Below are 24,574 nucleotides of genomic sequence, written 5' to 3'. Positions count from 1 at the left end.
CAAAGATCAATACATTTTTGAGCTGTAAAGGAATTATAGGTTATGGTGAACATGCAACTAAATGGAACTAAGTCAACGATAAGATCAGCCATGATCGTATTGATTGGCGAAGAGGCTCGATGGGCCAGATGCCCTACTGCTCCTATTTTGTGTGTTCTTATGTTACAAGGAGAAGGAAGGTGAGTGGCACAAGAAATTTCTTCTCCAGAGGGCCAGTGTCCTGGATTTTACAGAAATGGATGATTGGCCTCTTTCTGTGCTGAAACAGGAGCAAGGAGATAATGTCAAAGAGGTTGTGAGAAGATGATGACATGGAGCTGGAAGGAAATCATGGTGAGGAAAGTCCAGTAGTAAAGTAATAGAAAAGAGGGGTGCAGGACAGTGACTGCGATCCCAGAACTTGCTGCTGCAGACCTCCATTTACAGGTGCGCACCCCCAATTCCAGCACCGCCCACGTGACAGCCACTCAGGCTCGCACGCGCTCAGATTTGAACTCGAGAATGTGGCGCTGGGAAAATCACAGCAACGTCAGGCAGCATCAGTGCAGCAGGAACATCGACATTTCGGACGAAAAAAGCCCGAAACGTTGATTCCCCTGCTCCTCGGCTGCCGCCTGACCAGCTGTGCTTTTCCAGCGCCACACTATCGACTCTCATCGGCAGTCCTCACTTTCGCCTCAAATTTGAAGGACCGAACGCTGGGTGCCAACCGCCGCTGCGCGTGCCAGACTACAGCTCCCGTCAGACACCGCGGGCTATCCTTTGATTCCATGCAGTCACCCCTCACTGCGCGGGCGCGTGGCCCACATGCATCATGGGTAATGTAGTTCGGAGCGGGATTGTGAGCGGTTTGGATGAATTGAGTTGAGTCCCTGTGGGGAGTTTTAAACAACCTCAGTGAAGGGGGAGCTTTCTGGGCTTGGGGCTGTAATTCAGTCATGTTTGAGGAGATGGCCTGTCCCTCCCTCCGTCAAACACAGGAAGACACTGCCAGAGAAAATCTCTCCAACATTTTCTGACTTAAATGTGAGTTTTTGCTGCAATGTCCGAGATATTTATGGAGATGTTGGGTTTCACAAACTTTTGGGACAGATCTGATAAATGTTGACATCTTCTGCTCTGGAACCTGTGCTGCTGCAGTCACCTGCGCCACCTTCCAGTTTATATGGAGGCCAAAGATGGACCGGGTCCGAAGGGACTCGCTGTACAAAGATCTGGGCAACGGGGGAAAAAATACACCCAATGCCACCCTCACCCTGATGGCCACCTTTGTGTGTGGCTGCATCAAGCTGTGCGTGGATCCCCGGTACGCAAACACCAAGTGTCACTACGTACTGAGGTTCTACCTGTCCCCGGTGTTGCGAAGGATGGGCCTGGCCTCACTGTCGCGGAACGCTCCGTGTAGTTGGACCGTTCCGTATCACCTGTCCTTCGTGGAGAAGTTTATGAAGAAAAACACCTTTGACCACAAGTCCATCAGGAAGTGGTCAGCACGTAGTGTCCTTGAGACCCTTCGGGAAAAGGAGAGGGCGGATCCTATCGAGCGGTTCCCTGAGCAGACTGTCAAAGCCATTTGGCAGAATGCCTCATCGCCAGAACTTTCCAACAAGCACCAAGACATGGCTTGGCTGGTGGTGAGAAGGGCTCTGCCTGTGAGATCCTTTATGCACGGCCGGACTCTCAGCCGCACCGCACGCTGCCCTCGAAGCGGCTGCAGGGGGGACGAGACTGTCACACACCTCCTTTTGGAATGTGCCTATGCAGAGGAAGTCTGGAGAAGAATGGAGTGGTGTTTGTCGAGGTTCGTCAGGAGCAGCGCTGTGACGGGGGACTCCGTGCTCTACGGCCCGTTCCCTGACCAAACCTGTGCTGTGCCGGGCAGGAAGATCGCTGAGAGTCTCGCATTCCTCAGGGATACGATCGCCTAAGTGCAGGACAGAGGGTTGGACACCTGCCTGATCAGCCTGGACCAGGATATCACACAGGTATATGAGAGATGTTCTCTCCAAAATGGGCTTTGGGGAGGGAATCTGCAATTGGATCAGACTGCTCTCCACCAACATTGTCAGTGCAGTCTCAATCAATGGGTGGGAATCAGATAGCTTCCCAGTCAGATCTGGAGTCAGGCAGGGCTGCCCTCTCTCTCCTGCCTTGTTTGCGTGCTGCATAGAGCCATTTGCCGAGTCCATCAGGAAGGATGCGAGCCTGAGAGTGGTGACTATTCCTGGCAGCGGGGGCCTGCAGGTTAAGGCTTCCCTGTACATGGATGACGTCGCCGTTTTCTGCTCAGATCCGCTGTCCGTGCGCAGACTCATGTGCATATGTGACCATTTTGAAAGGGCCTCGGGGGCCAAGGTAGACCGAGGCAAGAGTGAGACCATGCTCTTCGGGAACTGGGCCGACCAATCCTCGATCCCCTTCACCGTCAGGACCGACCACCTGAAGGTGCTGGGTATTTGGTTCGGGGGGGGGCTGGGACGTGTGCCAAGTCTTGGGAGGAGCGTATCAGCAAAGTGAGAAGTCAGGTGGAGGCAACATGCCATGTGAGTTTCTGAACTCCGTGCCATTCTCCTTTCGCCAAGATTCTCTCACAAACATTTCCCCTTCCATTCAGAGTGATTGTTTTCTCTGAGTTGATTTCCCTGAACTGATACACTTTGGTCATGTCAGTGATTTATTTTGACCCTCCATTACTCCACCTCACACACAAAAATGTGTTCAAATTTAATTTCACGAGCACATCCCGGAATCCCTGATTATCCTATCAGAGTGTTCTGACTGAGTAACCAGTCTGGATACTGAAAGGTAAATCAATCAGTGCAGTGAAAAGTGATTTTGGGAATGAAATATGGGCAATATTTATGACAAAACCAATCAGTGACACAGAGATCACTTTGGGGAATAAAACTGTCAAAGCCTTCTTGCTTTTTTTGAGCTGCAATATAATTTGAGTAATTGAGGGTATTTATTTCAGTAGCTCGCACAAGACATTATAAATTATTATGAAGATGTTTAAAATGTTTCTGTCACATGTATCTCAGCACATAAAAGCCTTTCTTACTGGAGATTTATTTATGAATTAATTTGTTCAATATTGTTTTATTAGAGACTGATTCTGAAGTAGAATTTGCTGTTAAATTTGTTTCGATCTGTTGTTCAGTGCCAAGTGTATCACAAATGCAATCACAGTTTCTCTCTCCACCATTCATGCTTGAACAAGGCAACAGCAGTTCAGTTACACCCATGTTTTTGTCTTGTAATCACATCATGCATATTTGGGAAGCTTTGTGGATCCATGGGGCTCAGTGGTTAGCACTACTGCCTCATAGCACTAGGATCCCAGGTTCACTTCCAGCCTTGGGCGACTGTCTGTGCGGAGTTTGTATATTCTCCCCGTGTCTGCGTGGGTTTCCTCCGGGTGTTCCGGTTTCCTCCCACGGTCCAAAGATGTGCAGGTTAGGTGAACTGGCTGTGCTCAATTGCCCGTAGTGTTAGGTGCATTAGTCAGAGAGAAATGGGACTGGGTGGGTTACTCTTCGGCAGGTCGGTGTGGGCTTTTTGTGCCGAAGGGCCTGTTGCCACACTGTAGGGAATTTAATCACTAATCTACTAATAATGCATTTCTCATCCTGATTTGTCTGTACTAATACTTGGGTTCTAAAACCATTACTGCAGTCCCAGTTGGGTATGTTACATGGCTGTTCATAAAATAGACAAAAACTCCAGATCTTTTATGCTGTGTAACTCAAGAGATTTCCAGTTCATTCCCACGTAACAGATGCTGTGTGAGAATTATTTACAGAAATACAAAGACAGGCCGGAATTTCAATTGCTTGTAATAATGTCAGGAGTTCTTTTCATGACAGTTTATAACTCCTAATGTAGGAGTGGAATAGGAATAGATTTGCAGGAGTCTTGAACAAATTCTGTGAATCACAGTAAAATTAGAAGAGTTGAGTTGTGTGCACTTTAATGGAGGGATAGAGATTATGAAGTGATGATAGAGGTTTGAAAATAACAATTTGTGTTCATGTTGTCAAATTAATTTAATTGGCTATATTGGGGGTGAGCAATGGTCAGGTTTACAAGTTGTGCATGGTTAAGGTTAAAAGTAGCATTTGAACTCTATAGTAAACCCCAGGGTAAGAAATGCTCATTTGGTAACTTATTGACAAAAATGAAAATAATTGATTTAAAATGTAAGCTGACAAAGCTTATTGGACAGTAAAGATGACCTGTTACACAAGTTCGACATGTTGAACTATCTTTCTGGTGGATCTCGGACCTGGTGGCTCAGTGGTTAGCACTGCTGCTTCACAGCACCAGGGTCCCAGGTTTGATTCCAACCTCTGTGTGGAGTTTACACATTCTCCCCATGTCTGTGTGGGTTTCCTCCAGGTGCTCCGGTTTCCTCCCATGGTCCAAAGACGTGCAGGTCAGATGAATTGGCCATGCTAAATTGCCCATAGTGTTAGGTGCATGAGTCGGAGGGAAATGAGTCTGGGTGGGTTACTCTTCGGAGGGTCGGTGTGGACTGGTTGGACCAAGGGGCCTGTTTCCACACTGTAGGGAATCTAATCAAACCTAATTTCTTGAGTCATGTTGTTCTTCAAGATTTTAGTTTTGTCAACTTAACTCTAACATACAATCTGTTGCACTTTTAAAACTTCAACACTAGTTCCTCAGTCCACCTTAACTTTGGAAACTGCACACCTAAAGCTGTTGTGTGGAATGCCCCTTGCGCCCTCTCTCTCCCTCTTGCTCTCTCTCTCTCTCTCTCTCTCTCTCAAAGGTAGCATCCTCATGAAACCTATTCACATTCTGTTAAGGCCCTTTAGCCGTTATACTATTTTCTAAAGCTGATCCCAACACTGGATTTATCGGGGCAAGAGGAAGCCATTCTCTCCTTCAGGCCATTCAATTTGATCATGGTCATCCAACTTATCTCCCCTGCTCCCACTTTGACCCTTATCCTTTGATTCCTTTGGCCCTCAGAACTATACTTAAGTCCTCCTTGAAAACATACAATATTTTGCCTCACCCAGTTTGTCTGGCAGAGACTTTCACAAGCTCATCACTCTCTGGGTGCAGAAATTTCTCATTGTGGTCCTAAATGCAGACCCTGTATCCTTAGACTGTGATCTCTGCTTCTGGGCTCCCAGACATTGGGAATATTCTGCATTTACCGTGTCTAGTCCTATTAGAATTTTATAGCTATCTATGAAACGCCCCTCATTCTTATAAACTCCAGTGAATATAGTCTTAGTCTATCCAGTCTCTCTTCATATGTCAGTCCTGCCATCCCAGGAGTCAGCCTGGTAAACCCTTTGTTGCACTCCCTCCATAGCCAAAATATCCTTCCTCAGATAAGGAGACCAAAACTACACACAGTACTCATGGTGTGATATTTCCCCAATATTGATGTCAGACTAACCAGTTGATAATTCCCTGTTTTCTCTTTACCTCCTTCTTTAAATATTGGAGTTACATTAGCTACCTGCCAATCATAGAAGCTGTTCCAGCATCTATTGACCTTGATTCCATAATTCCAACCAACAATATCCAAACTTCAAGACCTAGGTCTCTGCTCCGTCTTCTGCAATTGGATCCTCAACTTCCTGACCCACAGACTGCAATCAGTGAGAACAGGCAACAACACCTCCTCCATGATAATCCTTAACACCGGTGCCCCGCAAGGCTGCAAACTCAGCCCCTCACTTTACACCCATGACTGTCGCCAAATTCTGTGCTAACTCCATCTACAAGTTCACTGATGACACCACCATTGTAGGTCTGATCTCAAACAATGAAGAGACAGAATACAGGAAAGAGATACAGTGCTCGGTGGAATGGTGTAAAAATAACAATCACTCCCTCAACATCACCAAAATGAAAGACTTCAGAAAGCAAGGTGGAGACCACACTCCTGTCTGCATCAATGGTGCTGAGGTGGAGACGGTCGAAAGTGTCAAGTTCCTCGGGATGACAATCACTAACAATCTGTCCTGGTTCACCCACGTTGACGCTACAATCAAGAAAGCACAACAATGCCTGTACTTCCTCAGGAGGCTAAGGAAATTTGGCATGTCCATAAAGACTCTCACCAATTTTCAGAGATGCAAAACAGAAAGCATTCTATGCGGATGCATCACGGCTTGGTCTGACAACTCCTGTGTTCAGGACCATAAGAAACTACAGAGAGTTGTGAATACAGCCCAGTCCATCATGCAAATCAACCTTACATCCATTAACTCCATTATACTTGTTGATGGGAAGGTAGCCAACATAATCAAAGACCCCTCCCACCCTGGTTATAACCTCGTCCAACCTCTTCTATCAGGCAGAAGATACATAAGCTCAAACACATGTAGCAACAGACTCAAGAAAAGCTTCCTCCATGCTGTTATTAGATTTCTGAATCGATCTCTCAAGTTTCATATTTAATGTTGATCTCGCTCTTGTGCACCTTCTCTGCAGCTGTAATGCTGTATTCTTTGCTCTATTCTATTACCCAAAGGTATTTTGTATGATATGATCTGTCTGTACTGCACGCAAAACAAAACTTTTCACTGTACCTAGGTATATGTTAGAATCATAAATCAAATTAAGTTTTAGAAAATGACCATCAATGCATTCACTATTTCTCGGGCCGCTTTCTTAACAGGATATAGATTACCAGCTTCTGTGTATTTATCAGCCCTTATTCTAATCAATTTCCCCAACACAATTTCCCTAATCATATTGATTACCTTCAGTTCCTCCCTCTCACTAGACCCTGTGTTCTATCTACTCCTATCTTCCGCACAATAATGTAACCTTCTCTTGTGCCCTTTATTTATAATTCCCCTGGGGAAGAGTGCTCCGGCATCTCCAAAAGAATCTCACGAAAAGTGTACCTTTTTGACTGGAGACCTGTGATCAGATCATTCTTCAAGCTAACCAGTACCATTATCTTGGCTTCTATTTACTGCTAAAAGTCAACTCACTGGAACCCAAAGATGCAAAATGGCCCTACCTTCCCTTTGACCATTTCTGTTTTTCTCTTGATGCTACATTACAGTATTGGCCCTCAAAAGACTTTCTCAACAACATCTCTATTGTACATATAAATTAAGCCTGTTGTCACGGAACATATAGACTCATAGAGATGTTCAGCATGGAAACAGACCCTTCGGTCCAACCCGTCCATGCTGACCAGATATCCCAACCCAATCTAGTCCCACCTGCCAGCACCCAGCCCATATCCCTCCAAACCCTTCCTATTCATATACCCATCCAAATGCCTCTTAAATGTTGCAATTGTACCAGCCTCCACCACTTCCTCTGGCAGCTCATTCCATACATGTGCCACCCTCTGCGTGAAAAAGTTGCCCCTGCGGTCTCTTTTATATCTTTCCCCTCTCACCCTAAACCTATGCCCTCTAGTTCTGGACTCCCCAACCCCAGGACAAAGACTTTGCCTATTTATCCTATCCATGCCCCTCATAATTTTGTAAACCTCTATAAAGTCACCCCTCAGCCTCCGACGCTCCAGGGAAAACAGCCCCAGCCTGTTCAGCCTCTCCCTATAGCTCAAATCCTCCAACCCTGGCAACATCCTTGTAAATCTTTTCTGAACCCTTTCAAGTTTCACAACATCTTTCCGATAGGAAGGAGACCAGAATTGCACTCAATATTCCAATAGTGGCCTAACCAATGTCCTGTACAGCCGCAACTCCTGTACTCAATGTACAGTACAATTTAATAATTTAAGCCTTGTTGATCACAAAAGTATATTGACAAGTCTAAATAAACTATAGCACTGTGGTCCTCTCTTGAGGAATAGAATTGAAAAGCAGAGTAGTTATGTTGAACTTGTTTAGAATCTTGCTTGGACCACACTCCGAGCACTGTGGACAGTTCTAATCCTTCATATTCAAAAGAAACTGGAGGAGGTATGAAAAAGCATTGATAAGGATGAGACTGAGAATTGAGAGATTGTAACTATCAGGAAAGACTCAACAAACCAGCACTCTTCTCCGCAGAAAAGAGAAGGCTGAAGGGTGACATGACAGAAATCTTTACAATGATGCATTATAAATGAAGACTTTGGGGTAAATAGATAAAAAGTGTTTCCACTTGTGTGGAGGAGTCCAAAATTAGTCGGTCGATAATAAGTCTAATGAAGAATTCAGGATAAACTTCTTCACCATGAGAAACACAAGAATGTGGAACTTGCTCCCAATGGGAATGGTTGAGGAAATAGTTTAGATGCAATTGATGAGAAGCCAGATAAAACCATGAGGGGAAAAAAAAGAACAATCTGCTGAGAGGTGAGAAAAAATAGGGAGGGAGAAAGTTCGTGTGGAGCATAAGCGCCAGGTGAAAGCAGTTGGGCCAAATGATCTGCGTATAGGTTTTAAAAATTTGAATCAAAAAATGCTGGAAGTGTCATTAACATATAAAGATGAGATGATCTTTCATTAAAAAGTCACCACCATGACCACACCCTCTCCCCCCCCACCCCCAAATCAAACCAAAGTCACAAGTATCCTTGCCCTACATCAATCTCTCATTCAAATTGACCCTTCACTTACTTTGTCGAAGCTGGTCACCTCCAGATCCTTCAGTCTCTCACTCCCCAATTTAAACACAGTCCCCAAGTCCCAGGCTCACTTTCTGCATCAGAGGTTCTAATACTGGTTCTATCTTCACTCCTACTCTTTTCTTTTTTTCAACTCATGTTGAAACAAGTCCTGCAGCCCAACTTGTGCATGCTGACCAGTTTCCTAAAATGAACTAGTCCCGTTTGCCTGTTTTTGGCCTATATCCCTCTAAATATTTCCTATCCATGTACAATATTTTAAATGGTGTAATTGTACCCTTCCTCTGCCACTTCCTCTGATATTGTCAACTTCAAAGCCTTTGAGGATGAATAATGCTAATCCCTCACTTGAAAGCTCTGACAAACGTCTGCAAAGAAACTGAGATAGTAGCTGCAATAACTGAAATATATTCAGATAAGTTTAAATCTCCACCTGATCTGCTCAAAGTCACCTCCCGTTCATCGCTCACTTTCACAAGCTTCAGGAAACTCTTGGTGCTTCAGAAATACTTCCATCCATTTGAATTTCAAGTAATGTTCCAGATGGTAAAATGGTAACTGCCTTCAATTCCTAATTTACATACAATGATATTGATCTCATGTGGATGTTAGAAGCCGCAGTACAAAAAAAGATTTTTATCCAATATTCCATTTTATTAAAAAAATACTGTTGCAAATTGGTCCAAACATAAAATGAATGGGAAAAAAAAAAACAGTTGATTTCCAGTCTGTTCCAATGTTTTTTGTCTATTCACAGCAATGCACACAATCTGTGAAGTGCACAGCTCTTCTCATGGCATGTATTTGAGTTGTTGGTGACTCTTCATGTGATGTTTGCTGTTTTCTGAAATGACATTTCTCTTTCTGAGGAACGTAATTGCCTTGGTAGCTCCATTACACCAGCTGGTGGAATTTAAATACCATGAATAAATCTGGAAATTAAATCTAGTCTCAATAATGCTGGCCATGAAGCTATAATTGATTTTTGAAAAAACACTTTGGTTCTGTAAAGAGCATATCTTTTCATTTCCATGTGATTTAAAACTGTGGACTGAAATGAGAAAGAACTGTTACAAAATATATTTTGAAATCAAGAAATTTGACACCAGATGTGATGTTGTTTGTATAGTTCTGGGGTCCAGCAATATGCTGACGAGTTGTTTACAAGTTAAGTTGTTTGGTTTGTGGACTATGGCCAGTTATCAATGACAAAGATCCTCTGCCTCCAACAATCATGAGCGGCTGCTAGGTAGCTGAGTAGCTTGGGCTGTGAATAAAACAGAGAGAAGCCTTTCAGACCATAAGAGAAGTCAGCAGGTCTGCAGTAGCTAAAAGCTCGCTCTCTCAATTCTCTACCATAAGTCACTTTAAACCATAAGAAAAACAGTTTATTGTCCCTTCAGCACATCCCGCAAGTTGGGTCTTTCAACTGGATAAGTCAGAGACCTTTCAGATGTGAAAGGGATACTCTTTGCCTTTTCCAAACCAATGGAAGCATTTGGAAAAAGGAAGGTTCAGGAAAAATCTTCAGATCAGCAAGGACCAACCCAACAGATCTTGAGAACAAAGTCTACAGAGCTGTTTTTATAGCTTTTAGATTGGCCACAATTTTTATCACTGTTTCTGTTCACTTATTTGTAAAAGGGGTTTATAAGGGGTTTACAGTTTGAATTAGTAGAGTTCTCTTAATTGAATTGTGTACCTGTTGCTAGATCTAATTGCCTATAACAAATAGTTTTTTTAATTTTAAGTACAGAGATCTGGCCTGTGCATTGTATCAACCTGGGTCTGAAAATCAGGTAGTTTGGAGATTTTCTTTTAAAAATGTTAACTTCTGTGCTGGCTCAGGAGTACTGGGCTTGATTTTCAATGTACTATCCCAGTGAGTCATGACAGTTCATTAATGACCTTTCAGGAGTGACAGCTACCATACTTATCTGATCTATTTGTGTCTTCAGACCCACAGCAGTGCTGTTGACTCTTAACTGGCCTAACAAACCAATCAGTTCAAGGGCAATAAGACATGAGCCACAAATGTTGTTATGCCAGTGGTTTCCACATCCCATGAAAGAATAAAGGATTTGTTGCTGCTGATCGATCAAATTTGTTCAAACATTTGGCTCATGTTTGGCACTTCTCTTACCTTCCTTAAACTAGACCCAGCTCCTTGATGGTTCAGTGGGACATGTTTCAGTATCTCTGTTCTCATCCCTTCAAGAATAGTGACCCAGACGCCCTTTGTACAGATGCCACCTTGGATAACCACCTTATTTTTGTTTGTCCAATAACCTCTTACTGTAAAAGGTGATCCTTAATGGTCAACCTTTCATTAAACCTCCTGAAACATTTGAAAAGTTGCACTCTGTTGTGAAATTTGTTTGACTGGAGGAATACACTTGTCTGTCAGATTCACTGTCTTCCCTTGCAAACACTTTGCAGCAGATGAAATTGAATTGAGAAAAATTGTTTTCTGAATCCATGCATCATGTCATCCAGTGTGTATTAACGCTCTGGATACAAACACAACGGGTTGTCCTCACTGCCTGGGGGTTACTCCAAGTCCGGATGACTCCATTGTGACATCATAATCCCTCAGCACTGGTGATGTCATCACTAGTTGTTTGATGGGAGTGAAAGCTGCTTCTTGTTCGATATCCCAATACCATTTGCAAAGAAGTTCACACTTAAAGAAAAATTCAGCAGGAATTTGTTTAGTCAGTTCCAGTTGGTTTAACTGCTGTTCCAGGAGATCCAACAACTGTCTGAAAGCTTTATGATAGAACTCAGACTGATTGTGTGAATGCTTTGATGGAGCAGGAGATACATTAACTGGCATTTTCAAAGATTCGGAAAAATGTTTGAATATTTTGTCATACATATCACACCTTCAGATTTTCTTCCATGTGAATCGGCTGGTATCTGAAAAGGGTTGAAGATGCCAAAATATTCACCACAAATGCTGGTGGATTACTCCCCCATGTGAATCCTCTGATGAAGCAGGAGGTTCCATGACCTTGAGAACGACTTGTCACACATCTCACACGTGAATGGTTTCTCTCCGGTGTGAATTCTTTGATGTCTCCGGAGGGTTGATGGGTCTGAGAACAATTTGTTACACACCTTGCATACGAAGGATTTCTCACTTGTGTGAATTCTCTGATGCAGCAGGAGTCTTGATGAATCAGAGAATGATTTGTAACATACCTCACACTTGAATGGTTTCTCCCCTGTGTGAATTCGTTGATGTGTCCGGAGGTTTGACGAGTCAGAGAATGATTTTTCACACACCTTGCATTTGAATGGCTTTTCTCCTGTGTGAATCCTCTGATGGAGCAGAAGTCTTGATGAATCAGAGAATGATTTGTCACATGCCTTACATCTGAATGGCTTCTCCCCAGTGTGAATACGTTGGTGTGTGTGGAGGTTTGATGATGATGAGAATGATTTTTCACAAACCTTGCATGTGAATGGTTTCTCCCCTGTGTGAATCCTCTGATGAAGCAGAAGTCTTGATGAATCAGAGAATGATTTATTGCATGCCTTGCACCTGAACGGTTTCTCCCCAGTATGAATACGTTGGTGTGTGCGGAGATTCGACAGCAAGGAGAATGATTTGTCACACACAACACACCTGAAAGGCTTCTCCCCTGTATGAATCCGTTCATGTTTGTGGAGATCTGATGATGACGAGAATGATTTGTCACATACCTCACACTTGAATGGTTTCTCACCTGTGTGAATACGTTGATGTTTGCGGAGATCTGATAGTGATGAGAATGACTTTATGCAGGCCTCACATGTGAATGGCTTCTCCCCTGTATGAATGCGTTGGTGCACGAGGAGGGTCGATGACTTTGAGAATGATTTGTCACACACCTCACATGTGAATGGTTTCTCCCCCGTGTGAATGCGTTGGTGTTTTTGGAGTGTTGATGCATCTGAGAATGATTTGTCACACACATCACACCTGAATGGTTTCTCCCCTGTGTGAACACGTTGGTGCACATGAAGAGTCCATGACCGTGAGAATGATTTGTTGCATACCTTGCATGTGAATGGTTTCTCCCCAGTGTGAATCCGCCGGTGGTTCACCAGGCCTGATGATTGTACAAAGCCATGGTTACACACCTCACACTTGAATGGTTTCTCCCCGGTGTGAATGCGTCTGTGATTCATGAGTGTCCATGATTGTGCAAAGGTTCGGTCACAGACCTCACACTTAAAAGGTTTCTCTTCCATGTACCTGCTGTTATTTTAATAGTCATACAATATATGTACCTTATGTGTTTGGAGATCTTAACAAGCCTGTGGAGTTCCCCTCACACTTTAACAGCCTCTCACCTGTAGGAATAAGTCAATGGTTCATAAGGCTCAATATTTGACTGAAGCTCTCACCACACCTTGAGTCCATTCACACTTCTTCCTGACCGATCACCCACAGCCGAATCTTCGGAAAGGTTGGTTCTGACAGAAGGCTCCACATCACTGACCAGTTTCAGATCTGATGATATGTCAAAGCTCCCCCGACCAAATGATTTCACTGCCCAGCCTTCTCTGTGGTAAGCAATGCTGGAATACTGGAGGTCTTCCCACAGTTGTGCAGTTGTTCTTTAGAGATGGTCAGAATCTATCTGCAGTGCCTATCCTCTCTGTCTTCTCTGGTGCAGTACAGTGCAATCCATCTGCAAAACAAGAAAAGAATATGAATGCCTCCAATTAAAGCAAAATAATTCGGATGCAGAAAATTTCAATTATCCAGTATTTTTGTGTTAATTTCCTCCAATTCTCTCTCCTCCCTTGTGAAAGGGTTGACTCCTCAGACATTTTGTTTATACTTTAAGAGGATGTGGGCATTGCTGCCCATCTCCATAAATCACTGCAGTCTATATTGTATGGACATATCCACAGAGCTGTTAGGGAGGGAGTTCCAGGCTTGGAGGAGAACTTGAAGATCATGGTGTTCCAAGGGATCTGCTTCCCTGTCCTCCTGGACAGTAAAGGTCACAGGCTCGGTAATTCTTATTGCAGCAGCCTTTATAGGTTGCTGTAGTACATCTTGTAGATGATACACATTGCTGCCATTGACTGACACTGGAAAAGCCCAAATTAAGTATTACTGGACAGGCCACTGGGGAGTAAGTAATACTGTCATAATACCTTCCATCACTTTGCTGATTGACAGTTGACTGAGAGGATTCAAAATGATTAGGTTGGATTTATGAACAGGAATATCTGGAGAGTTTTTTTCAAATTAGTGGATAGAAGCCAATCTTGCGGCTACACTGCATAGCTTTGTCAGGGGCAGAGCTAGTTCTGGAGCAGAAATCTTCAATATTTTGTTCAGGATGCTGTCAGCGCCTAGGGCCTTTGTATCCAGTGCCTTTAGCCATTTCTTGATATTACATGGAGTGAATCAAATTGGCCAAAGACTGGCAACCGTGTTGCTGGGAAGCTCCCAGAAGTCAACTGGAGGAGATGCATCTTTTGATGTGCTGGAATCCCCCATCATTGAGGATGGGGATATTTCTGGAGCCACTACCCCAGCCAGTTATTTAGTTGTCCACCACCATTCACGAGTGAATGTGGCAGTACTGTAGAGCTTAAATCTGAACCGTTAATAGTGGTACCACTTAGCTCTGTTGATTGTATACTGCTCCTGCTGTTTGGTGTGCAGGTAGTCTTCTACTCTGGCTTTGCCAGCTTGTTACATCATTTTTAGGAATGTCTAAAACTGCTCCCAGCATGCCCCCAGAGCTCTTCATTGAACCAGGGTTGGTCCCCTGGCTTGATAGTAACAGTAAAATAGGGGTATGCCAGGCCACGAGGTTACGTGTTTGAATACAATCCTGATGCATAATGTGGGGTTTTGTCTCCACAAGAACTGTGTATTGGTCACTCCCACCAATACTGCCAAGAACATGTAGATTGACAAGGTAAAGTAGCCCCTCTAGTTGGTTCCCTCACCATTGCTGAAATCCCAGTCTAGCAGCTATGTTGTTGATCGATAGTGGTTCTGCTCAGCCACAATTGTTAGTGAATATTGATTGTAATCAGGAGGTTTTCTTTTCTGATGACCTGAACCAATGCGACTGGATAGAGTCAGGAGTCAATGTTGAGGACTCCCAGGACAACATGTTCCTCACAGCATACCGCATTGTCAGTTTCATTGAGTATATACAGGGACGGTGATTGTCCTAGCTTGGACAGTGTCTCTTCCATGTGATTCTGTGAGAATGACTCTGCTGGCAGACTAATCTGTGGGACAGATCTTCCAATTTTGACAGAAGCTTCCAACAATTAGTAAGTGAGGAGAACTCTGTAGGGTTGACAGGGCTGTGTTAGTTGCTGAAATTTCCAGGACTGAGGTTGATACTGGGTGGTCTGTCCTATTTCTTTCCTTTGTGGCTTTGCAGTAGTTTTGATCCGACTGAGTAACCCCTTCAGAGAGTGTTTCAGAGTCAACTACATTGCTGTGCATGTGGAGTCACATGTAGGTCAGACCCAAGTAAGGACGCAGGTTTCCTCTCCTTCAGGTGTGCCCCAATCGGTTTTTATAACAGTTAACACAATTCCATTACTCAGACTCACTTTTAATTCCAGGTTTGTTAATTGAATTTAAATTCCAGCAGTCTGTGTGGTAGAACACATAGGCAAAAGTGAGGACTGCAGATGCTGGAGATCAGAGTCAAGATTAGAGTGGTGCTGGAAAAGCACGGCAGGTCAAGCAGCATCCAAGGAGCAGGAAAATCAACGTTTCGGGCAGAAGCCCTTCATCAGGTTTTTGATTAGATTAGATTAGATTACTTACAGTGTGGAAACAGGCCCTTCGGCCCAACAAGTCCACACCGACCCGCCGAAGCGCAACCCACCCATACCCCTTTACCTAACATTTACCCCTTACCTAACACTATGGGCAATTTAGCACGGCCAATTCACCTGATCTGCACATCTTTGGACTGTGGGAGGAAACCGGAGCACCCGGAGGAAACCCACGCAGACACGGGGAGAACGTGCAAACTCCACACAGTCAGTCGCCTGAGGCGGGAATTGAACCCGGGTCTCTGGCGCTGTGAGACAGCAGTGCTAACCACTGTGCCACCGTGCCGCCCACATGCCCTTAAAGCATTATCCTGGGTCTCTGGATTATAAGTCCAGTTATAGCTCAACATCCCTTCTTCAATGGAAGTCCCAGTTAGTGCCAGTCTGTCATTTCTGTGTGGGAGAATCAGATGTAAATTCTCTCTTTTTCCTTACTTGACCTCTGTTTTGACCAGGAACACTGGATAATGATCAGGAGCAGATAATGTGATTACTTTCTTTGTCTACCTTCCCAGTTGCCTTGAGGACAATGGAAAAGACAGTTGGGAAGAGTGCAAAATGGGCTATTAATTCACTGAGAACTGTATTGTACTCTTGAAGATCTAGTAGAGAAAGTTGTAGATGTCAGGATACAATGAAGGTGAGCTCAGCCCAGTGAAGTCTGTAAAGTTTCTCTTACCAAGAATGACAAGTGCCTAAGTGAGGAAAGCTGACCCATAGTTTGGTCAATTAGTGATGATACTCACTGAATCATATCAAACTGGGAACATCCCAAACTCCCAATCCCCAACAACGGTAGAAGAGAAGAATTGTCACCCGCTTTGCAGTCTTGGGGGGACTTGGAAGGACTGGGTGGTGCAGTGATTTACATATAATCCCCCCAGGGGAACAGCAGACCTGGCACTCACTGTGGAACAGTCTATCAATGAACAGTATATCACTGATATATTATTGGACTACTAATCCAGAGACCCAGGTTAATGCTTTCAAGGTATATGTTCAAATACCACCACACTAACTGCTGGAATTTAAACTCTATTAACAAACCAAGGAGGTCAGTCCTCCTTCCTCAGGACCAGCAGTGGGGGCTAACACACCAGACCATGCCAGCCTGGCTGAAGTTACCCCTCCCGGGTTAGTACAATCTAAGCCATCTGGAGGAATGCCGAGCACTGTAGAAGGAAGGTGAAGTGACAAATCTCACAGAGCACATGTCGATAAGATCTGCCCACATAGTGCCCTCCCAACTGAAGAATGAGTACTTCTTCATGTTAATCATCACTGGGTAACTAAGATCCCAAAACTAGGTGTCTAAGTGAGTCATCAGCAGCAGGACTGTACTCAACCACAATCTCACAGCTCAGCACAGTCCTCATTTCATGATTACGTCAAACCAGTAATCAGGCAGGTCAGGAGCTGCATTCGGGACACTTTCAAATGCAGAATTGAACCGAATGAATGTACGACAGAGGGTAACATGCAGACAAAAACTGAATGTAGTAGGTAATAAACATAGCTAAACAGCCCACAGGATCAGAACTGAGCAAAGTTCGGTATTCCTGTCACCTATTGTTGAGAACTGTGGACTACCAGTCCAGTAACAGGAGAAGGCAGCTCTATGAACACCTCCATTTACAGCCGTGCTGGAGACCAGCACACAAGACCGAGACACAAGGTTAAAGTGTCTTCAGCCAAAAATAACACATGGATGATCAACCTGAGGAGCTGGGAGAACTCCCCTCCAAGCCACTCCAATCCCCCCAACAGTCGAGAACGCTCAGGTCAGATAATCACCTCCCACTCACACGGAAGAGAACATCTGCAACAACTCTGAACTATCTCAACAGCATCGAGAACACAGAAGTTCCCCTGATTAGGGCAACTCCCATTTGACTCAATCCCCTCCCGTTCACCACCAGTACACTATCCAGTGATGTTACATCATCAGAATATTCCTTCATGTTGGATATTCAGTGCTGAATATTAGTATGGATATTAAGGATAAAATCCTCCAGCGGTGAGGATCTAAATGGATGAGAGGTGTCCTGCAAGTATCAGTTTTGAGTCTCAACTGTTCACTGCATTTTTGAACAATTTAGCTGGGTTAAAAAAACACAATTCCACATTTATTGTTGACACAAGGCAACTGGTTCTGAGAGCAACATACATGGAAACAATAAATTACAAACATTTGGATATGTTGAATAACTGGGCAAATGGATTTCAGTGTTTCCACTTGAATCTGTACAGGTATTTTGCAAATGATGAAAAATTCAAAACAGTGGAGGTTCAGAGAGACTTGGGGATCAAGGTACAGACATTATTAAAATGTCATTTACAGGTGTAGAAAACAGGGAGAAAGTGAGGACTGCAGATGCTGGAGATCAGAGTCGAAAAGTGCAGTGCTGTAAAAGCACAGCCGGTCAGGCAGCATCTGAGGAGCAGGAGAATCAATGTTTCGAGCGTAAAACCCTTCATCAGGATTGAGGCTGGTAGCCCAAGGGGGCTGAGAGATAAATGGGAGGAGAGGTGAGGCTGGGTAAAGGTAGCTGGGAATGCGATAGGTAGACAAAGGTGAGGGTGAAGGTGATAGGTCAGAGAGGAGGATGGAGCGGATAGGTGGGAAGGAAGATGGACAGGTAGGACAGTTCAAGAGGGTGGTGCCGAGTTGGAAGGTTGGATCTTGGATAAGGTGGGGGGAAGGGAAATGAGGAAACTGGTGAAATCTATATCTTCATGCCATGGGACTCTCCAACCACACAGGATCAATGCAGATTTCACCAGTTTTCTCATTTCATTTCACCTCCCCTCACCTTGTCCCAGATCCAACCTTCCAACTCGGCACCTACCTATCCATCTTCCTCTCACCTATCCACTCCATCCTCCTCTCCAACCCATCACCTTCATCCTCACCTTCATCTACGTATTGCATGCCCAGCTACCTTCCACCTCGCATCGCCCCCCCGGCCTTTTATCTCTCAGCCCCCTTGGGCCATGAGCCTCATTCCTGATGAAGGGCTTTATGCTTGAAATGTAGATTCTCCTGCTTCAGGTATAGAAAATAATCAGAAAAAGCAACTGAGGTGGATAAGGTGGTTAAGAAGGCATATAGTTACTTGCATTTATTAGTTGAGGCATTAGTTGCCAGCAAGAGTGGGCACAGTGGTTAGCACTGCTGTCTCACAGCACCAAGGACCTAGGTTCAATTCCAGCTTTGGTTGTCTGTCCAAGTGCAATTTTCACCTTCTCTCCATGTTTCCATGAGTTCTGCGGGTGCTCTGGTTTCCTCCAATATCCAAAAATGTGCCAGTTAGGTGGGTTGGCGTGCTAACTGTGAGCTTTAAGGGATAGATAGGTGGGGGGGCTGGGGCTGCCTTTTGAAGGGTTGTTGCAGACCTAATGGAGAGAATGGCCTTTTTCCTTGGGATTCTATGGTTGAATAAAGAACTGGCAGGTTATGATGGAACTCCCTATAAAGTGTTTGTTTGGCTACAGCTAGTCTATGCACAGTTCTAGTTGCCCCACTATGAGAAGGATGTGATTGCATGAGGGAAGGTTCAGAGGAATTTCACTAGGACAGTGCCTAGGTTGGATTGATTCAGCTATGAACAGACAGGCTGCATAGACTGAGATTGTTTTCCTGAGTGTAGAGAAGGGGACCTGATTGAGGTGCACAAAATTATAAGGGGTATAGAGTCAGAGCCATAGAGACGTACAGCACAGAAACAGACCCTTCAGTTCAACTTGTCAATGCCTACCAGATATTCTAAATTAATCTAGTCTCATTTGCTAGCACTTAGCCCATATCCCTCTAAACCATTCCTATTCATGTACCCATCCAGGTGCCTTTTAAATGTTGTAATTGTATCAGCCTCTGACAACTCACTAAACAGGGTTTGTGGAAGAAATCTTTCTATTTAATAAAGAATCAACAAATAGGGGTATAGATTTAAGGTAAGGGACAAGAGGTTTGGTGGGGATTTAAGGAAGAGGTTTTATTTTCACCCAGAGGGTGGTGGCCAAATGGAAATCATTGTCTGAGTGGACAATAGAGGCAGGGGCCATCACAGCATTGAAAAAATCTTTAGATGAGAACTTACAGCAACACAACAAACAGGTCTCAGGCCAAGTGCTGGCAAATGGGATTAGAATAGCTTGAACTTTAGGACAATAGACAAGAGGTGCAGGAGGAGGCCATTCAATATGATCATGGCTGATCATCCTTAATCAATATCCTGTTCCTGCCTTATCTCCATAACCCTTGATTCCACTATCCTTGAGAGCTCTATCCAACTCTTTCTTAAATGAATCCAGAGACTGGGCCTCCACTGCCCTCTGGGGCAGAGCATTCCACACAGCCACCACTCTCTGGGTGAAGAAGTTTCTGTCCTAAATGGTCTACTCCGTATTTTTAAGCTGTGTCCTCTGGTTCGGCACTCACCCATCAGCGAAACATGTTTCCTGCCTCCAGAGTGTCCAATCCTTTAATAATCTGACACGATGGGTCAAAGGGCCTCTTTCTGCACTGTGTTAACATTCTAAAATCACAGAATTAGAGAGTTTAAGGGTGATATGATTAATAACTTCATTAACTGGAGGGTCAGGTGAGTGGAAGCAGATTATTTTCACCAGTTGGAGAATCTAGGATTAAGGACATTGTATAAATATTAGAGGAAGAATCTTTCAGAAGTGAAATGAGGCAACAGTTCAACATAAAGAATGGGAGAAGATTGAAATTCACTTCCACAAATAACAAACAATGCAAGACCAATTGTCAATATCGAATCTGAGATTGGTGGATTTCTGTTTACCAAGACACCAGGGATCTGGGGATAGCACAGGAATGTTTCAGTGAGAGTTGCACAAGTTAATTGAGCAAATGCATGGCAGATGAAGTATAATGTGGATAAATGAGAGGTTCTCCACTTCGGTACCAAACACAGGAAGGCACATCTGAATGGTGATAGATTAGGAAAGGGGGAGGTGCAACGAGACCGATGTGTCCTTGAACATCAGTTGCGAAAGGTAAGCATTCAGGTGCAGCAGGCAGTGAAGAAGGAAAATGGAATTTAGCATCAATACCGAGAGGTTTTAAGTACAGGAGCAGAGACGTCTTGCTGCAATTGGTGACATGTGGAGTATTGTGTGCAGTTTTGGTCTCCTTATCTGAGGAAGGATGTTCTGGCCAAGGACAGAGTGCAACCAAGATTTATCAGATTGATATTTAGGATGGGAGGACTGATTAGATTAGGTTAGATTCTCTACAGTGTGGAAACCCTTCGGCCCAACAAATCCACACTGACCCTCCGAAGAGTGACCCACCCAGTCCCATTTCCCTCTGACTAATGCACCTAACACTATGAACAATTTAGCACAGCCAATTCATCTGACCGGCACATCCTTGGACTGTGGAAGGAAATCGGAGCACCCGGAGGAAACCCACTCAGACACAGGGAGAATGTGCAAACTCCACACAGACATTCACCGACCCTGGTGCTGTGAGGCAGCAGTGCTAACCACTGAGCCACCATGCCGACCTTTGTATATATAGACAGAGAAACACTGCTTTCATGTGGACTATATTCACAGGAGTTTAGAAGAATGAAGGAATCTCATAGAAATCTATAAAATTCTAACATATCTACACAGAGGAAATTCAGGAAGGATGTTACCAATAATCAAGGAGTTCAGAACAAGGAGTCATAGGCTAAGGATATGGGGGGAGGGTGAGTTTATGACTGAGACGAGGAGAAATTTCTCCATCCAGACAGTGGTGAGCCTGTGGAATTCTCTGCCACAGAAAGTGGTTGAGGCCACACCATTGAGTATTGTCAAAAACGAGTTAGTTCTGCAAGCGAAAGGGATCAAAGAGTATAGGGAGAAAGCTGGAATGGGGTAGGGTTGGATGACCTACCAAGATCAGACAGAAAGGCCTACTCATGCTCTGATGTTTCAGTACAGGAGGCACTATATGGTGGATGCCTCTCTCTCTGGACTGCTCCAAAAGTAGCAGCTCTCCCTCAGTCCTGCTCCTCCGTTAAAGCAACATTCCCTCAGAGGAACTGTAAACTTACAGTCCACAAGATAATAAGCAGCTCCTGAAACATACAGTCAGAACCCAACAAGAGAAAATCAGTAAGAATCCTCAGACACTCTGCACCTGCCAGATAATGATACCACACCCTCTCATATTCAGGAATGAGCCATCAACAAAGCTCAGCCTGGAAATCAGACGGAAATGCTTCCATTTGAGGTTTGGGAGTGAGAAACTTTGAAGGGATTTGAAAAGACAAGCAACACCGAAAACACCGAAATCCCAAAACAGACAGTCCATAGGATAATAACCTACTTCCAACACACACACAACCCAACGTTAGGTAATCAGTAAGAATTCTCATACCCCTGCACCTCCCAGATAATGACACCTCAACTTCTCATATTCAGGAGTGAGCCATCAACAAATCTCATCCTGGAAATCAGAGGGAAATGCTTCCAATAAACACACTCAATATCCAACACACAGCTCCAGTCAAACAGTTCAGCACAAAGCACCGAGTAAACAGCTCTCTCAGCTGGATCTTCTCACACAGCATAAGGGACATTTCCACCCCTGGCTGCCCACAGGATAGTCAGACTGCCTGAAGATTGGTGTGGATATTATGGGATACAATTTGTATAAAAGCTGCTCCTTCACTCACCATCTCCTCACTTGGTTTTCAGTCCCTATAGGAAGTGAACCAGCTCTGGAAGAGGAAGAGGAGACAATGGGCAGAGTGGGTGGGCTCTCTGATTGACGTCTCTCACAGTCAATCCAAATATTTCTGGATTCGGAGATGCCGGTGTTGGACTGGGGAGGTACAAAATTAAAAATCACCCAACACCAGGTTATAGTCCAACAGGTTTAATTGGAAGCACTAGCTTTCGGAGCGACGCTCCTTCATCAGGTGATTGTGGAGGGCTCGATCGTAACACAGAATTTATAGTAAAAATTTGCAGTGTGATGTAACTGAAATTATACCCTGAAGAATTGATTGTCTGTTAAGCCTTTCATCTGTTAGAATACAGTGATAGTTTCACTTCTTTCATGTGTAAATCACAAAACCCATTTTTTAAAAGTTGCATGAAAGAATTGAATCTATCACTGTATTCCAACAGATGAAAGGCTTAACAGACAATCAATTCTTCAATGTATAATTTCAGTTACATCACACTGCAAATTTTTGCTATAAATTCTGTGTTAATCGAGCCCTCCACTCGTGGTGAGAGAAGGGCTCTGCCTGTGAGATCCCTTATGCACGCCCGGACTCTCAGCCACACCGAAGCGGCTGCGGGGGGGTCAAGACTGTCACACACTTCCTTCTGGAATGTGCCTACGCAGAAGACGTCTGGAGAGGAATGCAGTGGTGTTTGTCGAGGTTCGTCCCGAGCAGCGCCGTGACGCGGGGCTCCGTGCTCTACGGCCTGTTCCCCGGGACGCACACCGAGACGAACATCAACTGTGCCTGGAGGATCATCAGCTCGGTGAAGGGCGCTCTCTGGGTGGTCCGAAACCTGTTGACCCCGACTGAGTGTTGCAGACTGGCACATTCCAAGGTCCAGGACTACGTGTTGAGGGACGCAGTGAAGCTTGGGGCAGCTGCCGCCAAGGCGCAGTGGGGAAAGACCACCGTGTAACATCTGCCTGCCTGAGAAGAACAGGGGGCCCGCGCAGTCATTTGGGCTCTGCTGACGCCTCAGCTAAAAATGTAACCGTACAGACCTGTAAATAGGAATGATTACTCTGTTTTCGGTATGCAAACAAATGGAATGTTTACATATGTATGGCATGTCCAGTTGTACAGATCATCAAAGTATTTTATGAATAAAGTATATTTTTGAAATAAAAAAAAGTTAATCGAGCCCTCCACAATCACCTGATGAAGGAGCGTCGCTCCGAAAGCAAGTGTGCTTCCAATTAAACCTGTTGGACTATAACCTGGTATTGTGTGATTTTAACCAAATATTTCAGGAGCAACATGAGTTTCCTGAAACTTGGGAAACTGACCGGGGAAATGGAGGTGACTTTGAGCAGCAGACCAGGTGGGGATTTAAACTTGTCATTGTCCTATCTGAATAAAACCTCACTTATTGCATCTGCCGTCTCAGTTCCTCTGGTAAATGTTTTACAGAGATTTCTAGTGTGGAAATAGCATTCTTCACCCTTGGAGACTTTCAAACTGACAACATCAGTGTGCGATGTGCATCCTTACATGCATGACAACGCAGTTAGGGCCCTTCGGCCTCGATGCATTTGACAGCAAATCAGAAGAGGAAGACCCCAGTATCCACGGCAGGGATGAAGTGCAGTAGTGGGGTCAGCCAATGCACAGGAGCGATCACAGTGGAGAGAGAGAAATTGAGATCGATGCAAAAAGGGATACAAGAGTGAGAATAGAGCACAGGAAGTAGGTCATAAAGAAGTAGCTTCACCGATTTGTTTTCACAAACACAAATATATTTAAACGTTATTTTTGATTTCTCCAGGACATAATCTCTGAACATTGTAAGCTGAACATATTACATCAAGATATGAGGAGTTTAGGGAACAGGGCATGGTTAGGAACACGGGACTGGGATATCATAGCAATTACGGAAACATGGCTCACGGATGGGCAGGACTGGCAGCTTAATGTTCCAGGATACAAATATTACAGGAAGGATAGAAAGGGAGGCAAGAGAGGAGGGAGAGTGGCATTTTTGATAAGGGATAGCATTACAGCTGTGCTGAGGGAGATATTCCTGGAACTACATCCAGGGAAATTATTTGGGTGGAACTGAGAAATAAGAAAGGGATGATCACCTTATTGGGATTGTATTATAGACCCCCTATTGAGAAACAAACTTGTAAGGAGAGCTCAGCTATCTGTAAGAATAATAGGGTAGTTATGAGAGGGGATTTTAACTTTCCAAACATCGACTGGGACTGCCATAGTGTTAAAGGATTAGATGGAGAGGAATTTCTTAAGTGTGTACAAGACAATTTTCTGATTCAGTATGTGGATGTACCTACTAGAGAAGGTGCAAAATTTGACCTACTCTTGGGAAATAAGGCAGAGCAGGTGACTGAGGTGTCAGTGGAGGAGCACTTTGGGGCCAGCGACCATAATTCTATTTGTTTTAAAATAGTGATGG

The 24,574-nt window shown here is 44.3% G+C and overlaps 1 protein-coding gene across 1 annotated transcript in view; it reads right to left on the bottom strand.

The window, feature by feature from the left end:
• LOC122541578 (uncharacterized) overlaps positions 1 to 20,451 on the bottom strand; it is a 63,708-nt gene extending 43,257 nt beyond the window's left edge. The window contains exons 1-2 of the mRNA XM_087978765.1: positions 19,845 to 20,451; positions 11,564 to 13,266 (exon numbers count right to left, since the gene is read on the bottom strand). Coding sequence (XP_087834891.1) covers positions 11,564 to 12,823 — 1,260 coding nt within the window. The 5' untranslated portion in view covers positions 12,824 to 13,266; positions 19,845 to 20,451. The remainder of the gene's footprint in view (positions 1 to 11,563; positions 13,267 to 19,844) is intronic.
• Positions 20,452 to 24,574: the final 4,123 nt, after the last annotated feature.

This window comes from Chiloscyllium plagiosum, unplaced genomic scaffold, assembly GCF_037043375.1.
Source record: "Chiloscyllium plagiosum isolate Xiang-an unplaced genomic scaffold, Cpla_swu_hap1 HiC_scaffold_35, whole genome shotgun sequence".
Lineage (NCBI taxonomy): Eukaryota > Metazoa > Chordata > Chondrichthyes > Orectolobiformes > Hemiscylliidae > Chiloscyllium > Chiloscyllium plagiosum.
Note: the sequence above shows the minus strand (reverse complement) of the source record. Positions and strands in the feature narration are given on the sequence as shown.